The following is a 17,705-nucleotide window of genomic DNA, read 5'->3' as shown; positions in this document are numbered from 1 at the left end:
GTTTGAGCTGCTTGCGCAGAGTACTGCCTCCTGCTGGTGTGGCGGAACTGCGCTGTGCATCAAGGATTGAAGTTTTGTAAAAAAAAATTAAAAAAAATAATAATATACAACTAATTTTACACTACAATACCTCATCACTCAAATTTTTACATAGCTCAATGAAACATAAAAACCGCAACAGCCACATGCCTTTATGACCTTCTGTCTTTTTGTTGCTATACAAATCTAAATGAATTACTGTCCACAAACCACCATTAACAATTAGACCTAAAAACTTTTAATATTCAAAATAAATGCACAGGTAACTACTACCCACTAAAAATATATATATACTGTATATATATATATATAATATATATATATATATAGATAGATTTCTCAAGTGGACAGTTTTAATAAATCTCAAATTTATGAAAATTCAAGATTAATAAGAGCAGAGCCAATCAATGAACATGTTGAGATTACATTTAACACGAGAAAAATTAAAGGTTGCAGGGATATCTTACTACTCTACCATACTACCTTTATTGCACATTGGAGTACCACTTAAATACCATGGTGCCAACTTATAATAGCAATCATTCAGGTCCATGGTAGTACTTTTTTATTTTTTTTAATATTACTGTTAAAAGAATTTACAGAATCTGCAACAAATTTTTCTGTTTATTTAAGCAAGAGGTGCTGCCCTTCTGTCCAAAGAAAGAAAATCCTTGGCCTCAGAAATTACACTTTACGGTTCCTGTTAAGATTTGGACATCAACCATGATAAAAGTTAGTATATGGAGTACCATGTAAAAATACATAATAGCCTATTTATACTATGGTATTCATGGTCTCAAAGTACCATGTTATTAACATCTTATACAACCATCGTAATGTACTTGTAAAAGTACTAGTGTATATACACCATTAACCATTTTTCTCGTATTGCACTGCAGGCGTTTTCCCCTCAACACATAGTTTTAAAACTTGCTGATCTCTGGCACACCTGCATTAGATACAATGAATGGATGAAAAGTTTAAACATATTCAGGTCGAACAGAATAAATTTGAAAAGAGAGAAGAAAAAAAACAAAAACAAACATGAGGTTACAAATATCTTTTTAATGAAAACATTAAAGCATGTCACATCAAACATGTCATACCACTAAACCACATTACATGCAAATTGTGACAGCTTAAGCCAAGTTTTGTAACACCTCGCTTATTTTATTCTTTTAATACATTTAAAGCAGTAAAAAAAAAACAAAAAAAAAAACAAACAAGTTAAAGAACACAAAGGGATATAGAAGATAAATGTTTTGGAGGGACGTTTACCATTTAAACGGTAGAAATGGTCTTTAAACATTTTCTTGAATTAAAACATTCGATAAGTGTACACAAACACTTTTCCCTAAAAAATAAAAGCAGCTAAAATTACACTGAGAAATTTATAGAAAAATATCATAATGAAATAGTACAAACATATAAAACTAAAACTTTTTTTTCCAGAGATTTGAAGATTAAGACCACTCTGTAGGATCAGTGCTTTACTTCCTCCTGGTACGCCTGACGGGAGCTGCCTCAGTAGAGATGTCCACTTCCTCTACTTTTTTAACATTTCTTCCTCTTCGAGTGGTGGTTCCTGTGAGAAAACAAATGTTCTCAAAACGTGAATAAATGATACAGCACAACAAATTCAAAACAGAAAGCCTAATTATAACATGTACTGTATGTACATAAAACAGGTCTAAACAGTATATACAGTATATACACAACACTTGTCAAGTCCATCAGCTTTTGTGGCCTTACATGCCACAAAGCTAAATATAAATATTTATTGTGAGATCAAACAGGCAAAATATTTTGTACTTTATTTGATGCTAGTGGGTCCAATGCTTATTACGTCTTTTTGACACAAAGCCCTATTCAGGAGGCACTAGTTTTTAAAATATGTTTGAGTTCAAATTAGTATTACTCAATGTCTGATTTCATGTAACGATTTAACAGTACCCATGTTTATTACAGCGGTGGGAGTGTTTTCTAGCCGTGGGTTTTACAGAAGATCATCTGCTGTGAAAGTCTGTGAAAGATTGGGCCGCTAAAGTCAGGTAGGTCAAAAAACATGAACTGTTAGTATAATACGATATTGGAAATCACAGACATTTGAACAGGATTAGAGGTCTGTTGGGTTTGCCGAAAAAACTTTTAAGTTTTACTAAGGTTTTATGAGAAAAACACAGACATGGCAGATTCATACAGTGATTGTATGTGATAAATGATAAATAGAATTCACTGAAAGATATGAAAGCTACATCCTTTAAAAAAAATTAAAAAAAAAACTATTTTACAGTCATAAGATGCATAATCGGGTTGACTTAACACCCGTCTTACTAGACCCCAAGGTAAAGTTCTCTTGTATTCTGGAATACATTGGAGACAGCATTTATAGAATGCATACCTGAAACAGACTCCTGAGCAGGTGCTGGATCTGGTTCCTGAGCAGGTGCTGGATCTGGTTCCTGGGCTGTCTTTTTCTGCCCTCTTACAGCTCTATTACCAGTCTTCTTGGGAATAACCTCAGCCTTTTCTGGTTCAGTGTCAGGCATTTTCTCTTTGCTGGAGACCTCAGCTGGAACTTTAGCGCTGATGGCTACTCTTCCTCTTTTCTTAGGCAAAGGTTCCTTATTTGACGACTTGTCAATTACCTCCAGCAAATCATTCCTTTTCCTTTTGGGGGGAGTTGATGCCTTACTATCACTGAGATCTGATTTAGGTGCAGCAGAGCCCACTACCTTTCCTCCCCTCAATGGCTTGATTTTAATCTGAACTTCTTCAACAGGATGTTCCTCTTTTTTGGCTCCTCTGCGGCCTCTGGGTGGCAGATCAGTTGACTGATTTGATGTGGAGGATGTCTCAGCTGGTATTTTGCCTAACCTTTTGGATTTCTTCAGCTGTTGTTCTACATCTGATGTAGGTTCAATGTCTTTAGAGACCACCAAATCTGGATTCCAGTTAACAGTTTTTGAGGGTTTTTCTTCACTAGCTTCCTTGGCTTTAGAAGATTCATTGACTGGGTTGTTAGGGATGTCTTTAGTTGAATCCTTCTGTTTTCTGCCACGGCTTCCTCTTCCCACCTTCTCCAGTGCCACAATTGCTGTATTCTCAGCCGCAACCAATTCAGAACCTGCCTGTGTCATGGAATTTTCTTCTCTCTTTGATTCAGGTACTTTTGCTGCTCGCCTGGTATGTTTGACAGGTTTAGCTGGCTCGTCTGATGAAGCTACATCCTCAGTAACCTCTGACTCTGCCTTGGCAACTGCTTTACGTCCACGGCTGAAAACCACAGCAACTGGTGGTGCAGGGTTTGCAACAGCACGGCGACCTCTTTTGACGGAAACTTCTGCCTCCACTTCTGTTTCCTTTGCAATAACAGGCCTCTTACGACCAGATTTCACAACAGGGGTCTCTGCTTGTTCAACAAGGCTGACAATGTTCTCCTCAGTCTCATCTGAAACGGTCACCTTTGACTGCTTTGTCTTCCTACTTCCCCTCACAGATTTCACCACTGTTTCAGTGTGTTCCTCAGTCACTGGTAGAAGTGTGCTGGCATCTACAGCTGGTTGGTCAACAACCTCTTCAGCCATCTGTGGTTTCTTCTGTTTGGTCTTTCGTCCTCTGCCAGACTTGATCACAGGTGCTTCAGGCTTATCTTGTTCAACATTCACCTCTGCCGCAGTTTGAGAAACAACCATGGCATCATCATTATCCAAAAGTTGCTCCTTGACAATTTCTTTTTTAGCCTTCCTTCCTCGCCCTGACTTTGCTATAGGTGTCAGTGGCTTCTCAGCCACTACAGCAGCATGAGTGCTGGTTATTTCATTTTCCAAATTAGGGGTTGGCTCAGTTTTCAAGTGTTCCTTCTTTGGTGGCCTTCCTCTCCTAGATCTAGTTGCAGAGACAGTCTCAGTAACTGGTGAAGCCAACAATTTGACACCACCTGGTGCAACAGCATTTACCTCACAAACAATTTCAGGTGTTTTCTGTTCAAGTTCTTCTGAAGGATGGCTTCCTATTTTATCCATTTTCTTTCTCTTCCCAGGTTTTACAACAGGGGCTTGGACAAGCTCTTCATTTGCAGGTGCATCAGGACACTGTGGGTCACCAGCATTTATATCATCAATGAGCTCAATTGCAACATCATCTTGTTTAGCTTTTCTTCCTCTCCTGGTTTTAGTAACTACAGGTAGGCAGTCTGGTCTCTCAATTTTCATGGAGTCTGCAGGAACTTGGGAAGCCTGAGTGTTCTTTTCCTCTTCACCCACAAAGTGGTGCTTGGGAATTCTACCACGGGCAGATTTTCTGACTGGGCTGGCAGTGACTTCTGGAACTTCGAGAAGCTTCTTGCCTCTCCTTCCCCTGGCAGGGATAGAGGGAAGTGGACCGTTTATATTTTTCTCTTCAGTTACTGACAGCACAGCAGGAGGTTTGACCTTGTCAGTGGTAGCATTTTTGGATTTCTGTGGCACTCTGCCTCGACTGCCACGCTGAATTTTGTTGGCAAGTGAAGACTTGATTATCTCCCCTTCCTCTTCCTCAGCAGTGGATGAAGTTAGGGTAGCTTTAACTGTTGCGCTACTATTTTCAGAGGTACAAACAGATTCTTCACACTGCTCTTCATTTTTCTCATCAGTCCCAGAAAAACAGACATCAATAGCCTCAACTGAAACGGACTCCTCTTCAATCTGGTCAAGATGTGTTTCCTGGGGGATTACAGCATCAGTCTCTACATCACTGTGAATAGAATCAATGACTTCAGTGGTGCACTGGGAATCCACTTCAGTCTCCATGGTTTCAACTGGACAGACATTTTCTTTGTCGCATTCCTCATCAAAATCTACGGGATAAGTCAAGACAGCATAAGTTTAGCTCAATCCAAGTAGTTAAACGTTGTGTACCTCCTGTTTAAGATTAAGCAAAACATACATAATTTCCCAAATTTTAGGACTGAGAACAACAAAGTAGAGAACATTTGTGCATTTCCCAATTTTAACTCACCTTTAGCTGGCACGAATAAAGAACCACTTTCCACTGCTAGAAGAGGCTCTTGAATCTAAACATTAAATATATGAAGATAAATTAATTATATTTGAAAAACCTAGATTACAGAATGACTCTACCATCTATCAGAATAACGTTTACATATATACACTGCAAGCCAGAAGTGTGGCAAAAAGTTCCATTGTAATCAACTAAATTATTTACTGCATAGACATGATGTGCATGTTTAACAGGAATAACCTAACCGTTTACCTCAGCAGGCTCAGTCACACCATTTTCTGTTGTCAGGGTAATGTTATTTTCTGGTTCAAGTTCTTTAAAGCCAGTGATAACTTCCTCTGCCATCACTCCATTTTGAGGGGTCATCATCAGTTTACCGATTACCAACTGATTGCTAAAAGATTCTCCTTTTTGATCAGGGGTCTGTATTAACTGCTTTACACCAGCCTTCTCTACAGCTTCAACCTTCTCTTTGGGAGTCTGCATCAGCCTTTGAATACCCATTTGATCTTCAACTGGTTCTTTGTATTTGGGGGTCTTCATCAGTCCTTTAACACCAGTTAGGTCCTCTTCGACTTGATTTCTCTTCTGTTTAGGTGTCTTCACCAACCTTTTCAGCCCAAACTGATTTTCCTCCAGGTCTCCCTTTAATTTAGGTGTTTTCGTCAATTCTTTCAAACCGGCGAGTTCTTCATGTTGCTCAGACTTTTCTATGGGAGTTTTCATAAGCCTCTGAAGACCAGCTGCACACAGTACAGGGTTGTTTTTTTCTTTTGGGGTCTGCATCACTCTTTTCACTCCAACCATGTCTTCTACTGGAGCTCCCCTGTATTTGGGAGTCTTTAGGAGTTCCTTAATGCCTTCCAGACTTTCTTCCTGGGGAGGTTTATATTCCTTGGGGGTCTTGAGCAGCTTTCCTCTTAAGTCTTCAATTGGTTCAGCCCTCTGTTTGGGTGTCTTCATGAGACGCTTCACTCCAGTGAGGCACAAGGATGGTGCTGCTTTCTGTTTTGGGGTTTTGACTACGATTTCAGGGGCAGCCTCTTCTTCTGTTTGGTCATTGGGGGACATCTCTTGATCTGGAATGATGTCATGGCCACTTGCCTCATTTGAGTTGTCAGTGAGTTGAGAAAGACCTTCATCTTCCAATAAACTACCATCCTGGTTGTCCAAAAGAAGTCGTGTTACTGCTTCATTGTTGTACTGTCCACATTTGGCAGTGGAGATCACACTTATTGGAGAGACAATCATTTCACCTGTGTGGGCAATGAAAAACAAGAGCATGAAATCAATGATATCAAAACATTACTCAGTAGATAACTAACTTGCGACAAGTCCAAAACACTAACCCGATTCTTCTGGTGTTCTCATGACTGAAATCTCATCCAAAGGAATCTCAGGACATTCATTATTTATGGGAACAATATTCTTAGACCTGCTGTTGGCTGGCGTTTTGAAAATGTCTGCAACACCTAACAAAACATTTAGAATTTGAACTAACAATTTCACAGAACATTTATTACATGCATGCATATACGTTTTCTTCAATACTGAACAAACCTGTAAAGTCCTCATCCATTTTCATGTCCTTCTTGAATAGTGCCATGTTGGTGACTATTTTAGGTGCAGCACCAAAAGACTGGTTAGTCCTCACATGGGCTTTGCCAACAACAATGGTGACTGGAGATGCTGCATGCCCAGTGCTGATATCACCCTTCAACCTCTGTGCAGGTGTCTGCATAGGTAATTAAATGTAATTTGTAATTAAGTCAGATTAATCAGTCATTCAATGAGCTAAAAGTCATCAAAAGAAATGAGAAAAATGAATCAGAACAACAACAACAACAAAAAAAATTATGGTAAACATTTGAGACTGATAAGAATCGTTTGCATTTTACCTTGGGTTTTGCCACCACATTTCTTTTGACTACGTTGCTCTTTGTGGGTTTCTTCTTAGTTGTAACTTCTGTTTGAGGTTTGATCTGACCAAACTTCACAATATCAGCCCAAGAGGTCAACACTTAAAACAGAGAAAGAAACATACATTTTAAATATTTATTTAAACCATCTAAATCAATTAAAGATTAAAACTTCAAAACAGGACAACATGAATATAACCAGATTAAATCTTTCACCTTTTAGATTAGCCCGTGACGCTCCACTGCGTCTTGAACGAATTACATCAAGTGCACTTTTAATTGCACTCTTAGGAGTTTTTCTTGCAGAAGACTTCATGCTCTTCCTCCTTAAGGGTATCTTTGGTGTTTCACACTTCTGAGGCATGTCTTCTACAACGGTTGACTGTACTTCAGACTTCTCCTCCTGGTCCTGGACAGGCGATGGAGTACTGATGCGAGAGACTGAAAACCTCCCCTGCACCCTGGGTGTCTCCGTTAAAGACATGTCACTGGCAGCCTCAACAGCTGAAGTTGATGCTCTTCTAGCAGATGCAGGTGTCTTGGGTGTGGCAGGAGTAGAGGATGTTGCAGGTACCTTGGATGGAGCAGATGGCGACTTTTGATGTTTTGGTGATGGAGTTTTAGCCTTGGTACTCGGTGACTTTTTGGCAGGTGATGGAATCTTCGCAGCACGTTTGGGTGAAGCTTTCTTTGCAGAACTATTTTGAACATCTGGAGCAGTTTCTTCAAGTCGAAGAGCCTGAAAATAAAGAAACATTAAAAACCTTTGAAAGTTTTCAATAGATAAATGTTATTGTCCTCAAAAAATGGTTTTAAGTATTACCAAAAGACCAATGGTGGATGCTCGTCGTAGGAGAGATTGAGGTTTCTGGGAAGGTCCCAAACTGTATCGTGGAGTTGCCCCACGGCGGAGGGGGGAATTCGGGGGCAGGCGTTTGTCAAATAGCTCTGGGGTCAACTGTCCACCAAAGGACACTCGCTTTCTCTTTGCTTTTGGAACCGTTACTTCGGTGTGAGAATTGTTTCCCCCACACAGCTCATTAATTGAAGTACCATCTGCAGGACAAACAAAATGATGGTGAAATATTTTTAAATAACGGCATATGTTTGCAACATTTACCTAATTGACAAATGGTGTACATGCCAAGAAAACACTTCTAAGTAGAGCTGCACGATTCTGGATAAATTGAGAATCAAGATTATTTTGTTTCAAACAGAGATCACATTTCTCTCACTATTCTGAACAGACAACTAAAAATAAGTAATTTACCAGAGGTTCTGACAAAATGTAATTGCTGAAGTCTATTTAAAATGTTTTATTAATTTGAATGAATTTTTTATTTTAATTTTAAATTGGTTTGATTGAATGATTCAATGGCTCACTCATAAATACTTCACTTGTTTCATTACTGGATGGATCAGCGTTTTTGAATGAATCTCGACTGAATGATTCAAAGGCAAATAAATGTTTTAAACAGTCACCTGTCGCCACCTAGTGGCATAACAATGTAATTGATATAATTGTTATTTGATGCACCAAGTTATTTTTAAAAGGTGATTTGCTCTTTTATGATCGCTACCATAGACAGTGTTTATGGTCTTACCTTTGTTCTTAGAACTTGATGTTGTAGCCTTAATCTCATGTGGACCACCTTGGACTTGAAACCTTTTGCCAGCATTTGATCTTGGGGATGTTCTTGGTGACATTTTCACTTCAGTGTTCTTACCTACTGGGCCTGGAGTCTGAGGCTGGCCCAAAGGCATTTGGAGATCAAGGCTTTGATCCTGTGATCCAACACTTCTCCTTCCTTTCGGGGATTTAGGAGTTTTGTCCTCATGCTGAGGCTCTAAGAGAATTTGCTGGACAACCTCACCAGCACTGAAATTCTGAGGCGTTTTCAAGGGTGTTCTCTTCTTCTGGGAGACAGGAGTTACAATTTTCTCTGTCAAGTGGGTGATGGACCCTTCAGAAGGCATATCATCAGCAGGTTTCTCTTCCTGATTTGCATTAAATGAGCTCTGAGGGATAGCTGGTCCAGTAATATCTTCAGAACTGGATTTCAAGGATCTTCTCTTCTTGGTAGATGGAGTTGTGACCGGTTTAGGGCTACTTTTAACATCTGCAGCGGGAGCTTCCTCGTGATCAACCTGAGGTCTTGCAAGAGGTGTTTTTGGTAGCTCAGATTTCCATGGTGATTTAGCAACAAGGTCCTGTTTGACCATTTGGTAGAGCTCACAAAAAGGTGACATACTGTCCTTTTTAATTTTGCCATCTTCTGGTTCATTCGCAACAGATTGATCCACAGATGGCAGTAAATTTGACCCATCTTTTAAACAAGTGTCTGTAAATATAGCACACAAGACAATCACAGATATGAAATTATATTCTATCAGAATTAGCAAAACTAGGGGAAAAAACAACTTCAGCAAACATGTTGCAAACAAAGAACTTTATAGAATATCATAGAAAATAAATTTCATGATCACTAACCAAACGAATGCTCTGACTTCCTCTTCTCTGCATGAACGGGTGTGCTTTTTTCCTGCTGGTCTTGCAAAGCCTACAGGATGACAATCAAAATTTTACAAAGAAATAAATGATAAATTAACAAAAAAATACCCATCATCTTTCTCACAACACCGGGATTTTTCCTGCATTGAAAATTTTTTGGTGGCTGCTAAAGTGAATTTGTCCCACCAAAGCCTTATTTGATCGTTGAGTGATGTAGATGACTGCCTCTCTCGCCCTCAAAATCAATTGACAGTTTTGACATGATGGTAAAAGGTCAGAAGACCGAAGTTTCACGTGGAGCATTCTGAGGATTTTTTTCCTGAATTACCGCTGGGCGAGAATTTCGTGCTAAAAAAAAAGTTGCCTTAATTATCTACGCTGAAAAGCGTTCCGCACATTCAGCTGTCATAAACCACACTTTCAATAAATGAAAAAACCTACCAGTGATGAAATGTTTTCTGTGTTGACAAATCTTGTGCGATGTCCTAACTGCTGGGATAATCACACAACACGTTCCGTACACGTCCGCTAATGACACGTCCAATTCATTAACTGATGACTCATTTGAACCGATTCACTTTAATGAATTGTTAAAACAACTGATCTGTCCAACACTGAACTCGCGACGTCTGAATCGATGTATAACAAATCAGTAACACTTAACAATAAGGTTCCATTTATTAAACTTTAGTTAACTACATTAGTTAACACATTAACTATAAACTGCCATTTCTACCAAAACTAAATTTCACCATTTACTAATAGCCTACATTATTGAAATCAAAAGTTGTATTTGTTAACATTAGTTAATGCACTGTGAAGAAACATTAACAACAGCTGTATTTTTTTATTAACTAACATTAACAAAGATTAATACAGACAGTAAAACAAATGTATTGCTTATGGTTAGTTCATGTTGGTTAACCTAATATATTAACTGGGGATGTCACGATACCAAAATTCCAGAATTCCAAAATTACAGTACACGGTACCGATACCATTAAAATTTTACGGTTCTCGGTAGCAATTTCGGTACCACAGCAAAATCTGTTGGAACTATTTTTCTATTTTATTTAACTTGTAAAAATAAATAAATATTAAATTTAATTCAATGATTTTTATTAATGACAGTAATCATGTAAGGGATAATGTAGAGAAAGAATTAACACCGGCCACCACATATTGCGTTTCGTTATTCATTTATTCTTTTTTTTTTACCGCTATTTAAAACAAGCAGCGTATTTGTTCAGCTGCATTTCCTTTCCCTTCCCTGCCCTCCCTCAGTCTCTGTCACTCACACGTCTCTCTCACACACTCGCGCACACACACACACCCCCCTCTGTGCACACCGCGTCTCCATGAAAACGAGTGTTCGCTGAAAGCAAGTTTGCGAAAGGTTGGTATCTCGTGAACACCTTAACACAATCACACATTAAAAAGTGGTATAAAAATATAAAAAAATTTGAATACAATTTTGTCAATGTGTTAATGTCGACCCAAGAAGCGACTGAGCCTTCTTTAGAAAGTTAACTAGTCCTAAGTTTGAGGTAAAATGCAGTTGGGTTGTCGATGTGAACACTATATATTAAGCTGTGATTCAAATATTAAATAACATCATGTAATTTTTTTACTCTTACTGAATGTTTGCTGCTTAAATCCAGATGAGTATTGTTTAGGGTAAATTTAGTATAGGCCTAGGGTGTGAAAATTGTACAGCTGTGGGATTTGTATAGGGTGTGAATTTTGTATAGAAGGTGTGTAGATTTTTGGTATGGCTTGTGGATTTTGTATAGGGTCAGGGTATCCATCTCTCTCTTTCTTTCTCACTCACGCACACACTAAAACAACTGAAAAGCTGTATTTGAAACAGCTGATTCATTAATGCAAGGGACTTACATTCTTTTGTTTACCATGTTGGCCACAAGTTGATGTAAACTTAACATAGAAAAGCAAACCACATCAGCTTACAGCTGAGATGGTGCAGTATCTTGCCAGCTGTCTGGATCTCAGTGTACTTGAAGTGTTCAAAATATTCACTGTTACTTATTAATGTCAAGTATATGCAGTATTGTATTGCTATTCAACTGCAATGATTTGCCATAGAGCTGCAGCACATGCATCTAATGCTGGGCAGTCCAATTCATTAAGTAGCCTAGATAATTTTGAGATGGTTCATCTAAATGGTTGACCCAGTCTAGAGTTTGTTTTTCATTTTTAATGTCCTTTTGTCAGATTGAGCTCCATGACACTCTGACAGCAATGTCTTGTGTGGCTCAAAAATGGATTGAATACATGCTGTTCATGTCTTCTTTAGTCTGTTTGGGTATTTAGTTTTTTTCCTGGCACACATCACTTACACATTTTGCCCTTACTGTGGAGTCTTGTGTAGACTGTTTACATATTTGTGCCCATATGTACTGGTGTTATTGTTGAATACATATTTCTAAAATTGTATGATGTTTTTGTTGAGTTATTATAACACAATACTTTTTCTGACCTTTTTGAATCTTGCCCCTGACAAATAACCCAAATTACAAAAAAAGACTAAAACTAACACTAAAACTAATAAAAACTAAAACTAAGCATTTTCAAAAAATAAAAAATAAACTAGCAAACCCACTATAAAATCTAATTAAAACTAAATGCAAAACTATAATAACCTTGGCTTAGACTGGAGTGAGGTGAAACCAGAATTTTTTTTGTAAATAAATAAATACAAGTTGCTAGCTAGCTGCTAATTGTATAGTTAAAAAAAAAAATAATGTGGTAGAAAATTAGTCTATTAGTTAAAATAAACTTTTCAATGCTACTTTTTAATATTGATATGATTATATACCAAAATAATGATCAGGTCTAGTAAAGAAGGATTTTATTTTACAAAGCTATGAAATCAAGTTAAAAAAAAAGGGCAAGAAAGGATGAGTGTCTTTTGGACACCACCGAAGACCAATTTTGACCCAGGAAAAACCCCGAAGACTCACATCAACTACATACCTGAACGGTTTTGTCTTTTCCAGCCGTGGACAGTCTCTTCTTCTTCGGTGTCTTTGGAGGTGGGTACTCAAACCTAGCATTATGACAATATGAAACCACACAAAACTAATTATTCCCAGAACAAAGATTCTACAAGAAAGAAAACTTTAATGTTTTTTTTATTTTTTTTTAATAATTATAATAAAAATCAGACTCACCTGAAAGAACGATCAATGATTGTGATGAGATCACCATGCTTTAAACGTTCAGATTGATTAATCACTTCTCCATTAATACGTGTGGGGTTCACGGAGCTTAAATTGGTCAAAATGAGCTTAAACAAGAGAGAGACAATAAATTAAACATTTAAGTACCTTTTATGAATGTACCATAGAAAAAAAACATTACTGGTGAGCATCTTGAGACAAAACAATGAAACACATTTAAGATATACCAGTGCAAGTTGCTTTAGGTTAAAACAGCTCAAACATGCATTTTAGTCTGGGACTAGCTTAAACCTTGTCTTTGAAACTAGGGTCATAGTGTAATATCACAATATAATTACCTCCTTGTTCTCATTCAGCTCTATTTTACAGTGCTCTTTAGACACCTGCGGCAGCTGAATACGAATATCACAGTCCAGCTTCCTAAAAAGGTAAAAAGTCCACATTAAAACGGCCCATTTTCATTTTTGGTGAACAAATTTATAATTAAAATATAATTTCAATACATTGTTTTGCATGTGGTCTAAGTTTATATTCAAAGATACATGAATCTATTTATTGGTTATTTCTAGTTTCACCATAAGTTATTAAAATAGATTGAAATATTCTAGCAATAGCTTCTTGCATTAGTGCTTTAGTTTTTGCAGGCAACATTGTTTTTGTTCATTGATGTCTAGAACATATCAAATAAATAAAAAAAAGTTACAGCATGACAAACCATATATGCACCACACATTCAAGTACATTATTAATTTGTTGTTCAAGATCTCCTTTTTTTATATACACATTAAACCTGCATATTTAAACAACTTTGTTTCATTTGTCAACATTTCCTCTTGTCCACTTTCATGAACCACTATCATCAACAGACAAAACTTAGATAAGTGAATATTTTACCAAACATAACGGTAAATAGGCTATACTAAATAAACACAAAGGTTATAACCTGTTACATGCATGATCTATGAAATGAGCACGATGACATGCACTTCATGCCGTTAAGTAATAACGCATTCTGATTGGCTGGAGATATCTCTACGTCAAATTTGACACCAATGAAGCCCGCCTAGCATCAAAAGAAGAACTGTAAATGTTTGGCTCTTGCCATTTCAGATATTTTAAACCAAATGTTAAAGTTTTTAAACAAATGTACTTCGATTTTACTTTCAATCATAGTGTGTATGTGCTATAACGTTAGTAGTAATTTTATCCTTAGATTTTGTCTTTCACGTGCCTCACTATAAAAACTTGGCAGTAGTTGAAATAGTTGAAAATATTCACAGCCATCATGTAACGTTAAGCCATTATTGTAATAAGATGTGTTACTGACCTTCCGAACATACAGGATGCTGTGAGGGGAAATTCAGTCCCATCTCCTCCTCCATGTCTTTTGATCACGACTATCTTCCCCAGCAAAGGCATTTTAAAGCAACTTACCTTGTTTAGCAAACACAAAAGACAAAATAAAATATAATTAATTGAGTGAGTAACGTTACATTTTCATCAACGTACTGTAAATGCCGTATTTTACAATCAAGTTTCATAAACATAACTCGAATATCATCAGCGAAGATAAATGCAACACAAAGAAAAAAAATATTATATACAAAGAAACAAGTATATTAAATATTCCATATCAATGTATAGTTTCTACATATAACGTAGTTCACATTCACATAAAGTTAAGTTACACAGTTGAAAACGCAAGATCAGCACATGGCCAAAGACATTTAAAACATTACATAACAGGAAAAAAAGCACACGTATAAATCCACATTTGGCTTCGTTTTAGTGACCGACTGGAATCAAATATTGTTCACACTATTTGTGGCCATAATCACTGAAATTAGTTATCGATTTATTTTGATTGTTAACAGAAATAACGTCACTCATCTGTCGTTAGCATTGTGTCAGTTTAAACAGTTCGTTTGTATTCGTGAAATAAAACGTCTCTTTAAGTTACCTTAAGTTCCGTAAATCAAAATGTCAAAGTATATTCCATCGATGTTCAACCCTGATTTTAAAATTAAAATCAGATTAATCCAGCATTCGGATAGTTGTCCTTGTCGCTCCTGCCGTTAGCACAAACTACTAGCGCCAACATTAACACTGTCTATCTAGGCATCGACCGTCAGCGCGTGTTGCCGTCTTCACTTGACGGCATATATCCCTCCGCAAAATAAAATACAATAAAACAACTAAGAGTTATTTACTACATATAAACACAATATCACATAATGCATGAAAATTATTAATCGGAGCCTTATTCAAAGATTCATATAACATATAATGCATTATAAAAGTGAGGGACTAGTTTCCCTGTCAATCTGCGGAGGAATATAAGGCGCACAACTACCAATGTTTGAAAACTATTCAAAATACCGCGCGAAGGCATTTGGTTGGCCAGTAGTAATACTTGCTACTTGACGTAGCCAATAGGATTTAGTGTTGACGTAACGCGACAGTAAAGGTGGCCAATTAAATCATGTTAAATGTGCAACCGCTCTTTTAAACTAGACACGATCCGCCCTAGTCTGTAAAAGAGGGTAGCAGGCAGCACAAAAGAGCCGAGTTTACTTTAATAGAGTTGCACACTACTATTCCTCGAGTAAACGAGGAGTAGGCCTAGTTAAATTAGGACATTTATGTAGCTTTTATAAACATGCATTTGAAGAAAAAAAATTACTGGTGTGCATCTTGAGACAAAACAATGGCACTGACATATTGTAAATTATGTCAGCGTAAGTTGCGTCCAGTTTAAACAGCTCAAACATGCATTTTAATCTGGGACTAGATTTAAGGCTTGTCTGTGAAACCAGGCAGTAATCTACTAACCACTGAATGATGATGACCACACAAAATTAAAATTATGGTCACTAAAATTGTAACTTGTTACAAAAATGATGGCCACTGTAACTGAATGAATACATACATTCTTTTCGTTTTTATTTATTTTTAATTGCAGAACAAGAACAAATACAATACTGTTGTGTACAAAAGGAGTAAAAAAAAATTATATACAAAATGAGATATTAAAATCACTTACCTGTACAGTAAGGAATATAAATGTGGATAAATTCAGATAAAATAAGTTACATTATTTCAAAATATTATATAGAAAAAAACAAACATCAGTAGCCTATTGATTATTGCTGTGTAGGTCAACCAACACAGCATGACACTAGAAATGCTAAAGTCTTGGGTTCGATTCAGGGAATGCATAATGGTATACCTAGCGTCTGCCAAATGCATAAATGTTAATGTTAATGCTCTTGTAATTAGCAATATAATAAGTATGTAGGGATAAGTGGTTTTGTGGTAGGCTACTAACAAGAGTAACAGGCTCTTTTATTTTATCTGAGTGAGGGATAATAGTTTCTAACTTCTTTTGCCTCACTTATGAGTCAGTGGCCTAATAACAATACATTTCCATTGAAATATGATACATAAGTAATCAATAAATTAAATAATTAGTATTTTTAAATATTTCAATTGTCCAAGAACTATATCTAAATTTAAAAAGGTTAAAATAATTCTGATAAACTCTAAAATAATGGACAATTAACAAATACTAAACTGTCTATGTAAGAAATTACATTATGTTGCACACATTATGCTGGCATTATTGTAAAACTCCAGACTGAGTGATCAGAACCTTATACCACCCTGAAGGGATGTATTTTGTCATAATGACCAATAGTCCAGTCATTTTATGAAAAAAGGTTGAACAAATTGCAACAGAAGCAAACTCAACTGATTTTGTGTGTTAGTCTTCTTGGTTACAGGTTAAGGAACCACTGGCATTATTGGAGATTGACTGTAGTTGTAGTTCTGGACATGTTGGCGCCCAGCAACCCAAATCGGTGACCTGGAAGGTCACGACGTGCCTAACTTCAGGGTCTGAGTGTCAGCTGCCTAATCGATGGAGATATGCTTCAGTCTATCTGTATATGTGTGGAAAAGTTTATCTTTTTCTTAGCCAATGAGAATCATTAAACCTGAAGCAAGGACGTAGCTTAGACCTTGGTGAACGGTATAACTGCTGTAATCTTTGTAACTGTAAGCGGGGCGGCCTACGAACTCCTGTGTGAGTCTTGAAGCTGACTTCTGCTGATGAAACTGCAACCTATCTTCAGTAAAACTTTTCTTCAATTTATTATAATTCTGACTCCGAGTCTTCTTTCAAACATCTGGTCACTGTGTCCTAAACTGTTACCCCCTAATAACATTTTATGCTTTGAGACATTCAATTTCATATTAACCTTTATTTAACCAGGCAAGGCTACTACCAAAAAGATTAAGGTTTAGCCTAATAATAAACCTTGGATGTCTAAAGCAGTTAAGTCTAGTTTACAGAAGAAGAAGCAGCTGTCTTACAATCAAGGAGGGACATTAGAAAGAGAAGCAGCAAAAAAGGAGGTTAAAGTGGAAATTCTAAAGGCTAAACATCTTGGTTCGGTATGAAAACTATAGGTGTACAGAAAAGTGTGAATAGAGCTAATATTGTCATGGATGCTTTCAGTTCAAATAGTGAGCTTGCCAATGCTCTTAATAATTTTTACTTGAGATTTCATCAGTTTGATTTTAAGGATGAAGCTGAGGAATTGAGATGTAAATTTAAAGATAATCATCTCGTCCTGGATCAGAGAGGAGTTGAAAAATCTTTTCTTTCACAGAAGTTAAATAAGAGTATTGGTCTAGACAATATTTGTGGCAAACTACTGAAATATTGTGCAGGACAATTAAGTTCTATCTTCTATAATATTTTTAATATGTCTTTATAACTACAACATGTACCTAACCTGTGGAAGCAGGCTGTTATTATCCCGGTCCTAAAAATAATAGTCCCAAGGCATTAAATGATCTCAGGCCAGTTGTCCTCACTTCTCTTATAATTAAATCTTTTGAAAAGCTTGTGAAGATGGAGATTGTGAGGCAAACTGAGCAAGCTCTAGATCCTGTGCAGTTTGCTTATAGGGCACATAGAGGAGTTGAGGATGCTACAGTTACTACTTAATCATTTGTTTAAGCACTTAG

General features: G+C 36.9%; 1 protein-coding gene across 2 annotated transcripts; it reads right to left on the bottom strand.

Annotated features, from left to right (window-relative positions):
• Positions 1-1,084: 1,084 nt before the first annotated feature.
• Positions 1,085-14,808, bottom strand: LOC311305727 (uncharacterized protein). 2 transcript variants are annotated; one of them, XM_084433536.1, is made up of 16 exons: positions 14,632-14,808; positions 13,999-14,105; positions 13,010-13,091; positions 12,663-12,778; positions 12,466-12,538; positions 9,451-9,520; positions 8,564-9,301; positions 7,783-8,015; positions 7,176-7,698; positions 6,939-7,060; positions 6,601-6,775; positions 6,390-6,512; positions 5,293-6,296; positions 5,038-5,092; positions 2,441-4,876; positions 1,085-1,624 (listed from the first exon to the last, which is right to left on the bottom strand). In XM_084433536.1, the coding sequence occupies exons 2-16, from the start codon at positions 14,088-14,090 to the stop codon at positions 1,530-1,532; spliced, it is 5,937 nt and encodes a 1,978-aa protein (XP_084289662.1). In that variant the 5' UTR covers positions 14,091-14,105; positions 14,632-14,808; the 3' UTR covers positions 1,085-1,529. The 2 variants fall into 2 exon arrangements, with proteins under 2 accessions (XP_084289662.1, XP_084289663.1); XM_084433537.1 differs by lacking the exons at positions 12,663-12,778; positions 13,010-13,091; positions 13,999-14,105 and having other exon boundaries at positions 14,632-14,783.
• Positions 14,809-17,705: the final 2,897 nt, after the last annotated feature.

The sequence above is a fragment of the Rutilus rutilus genome, assembly GCF_951802725.1.
Source record: "Rutilus rutilus genome assembly, chromosome: 16".
NCBI lineage: Eukaryota > Metazoa > Chordata > Actinopteri > Cypriniformes > Leuciscidae > Rutilus > Rutilus rutilus.
This window is presented reverse-complemented; position numbering and strand designations above follow the sequence as displayed.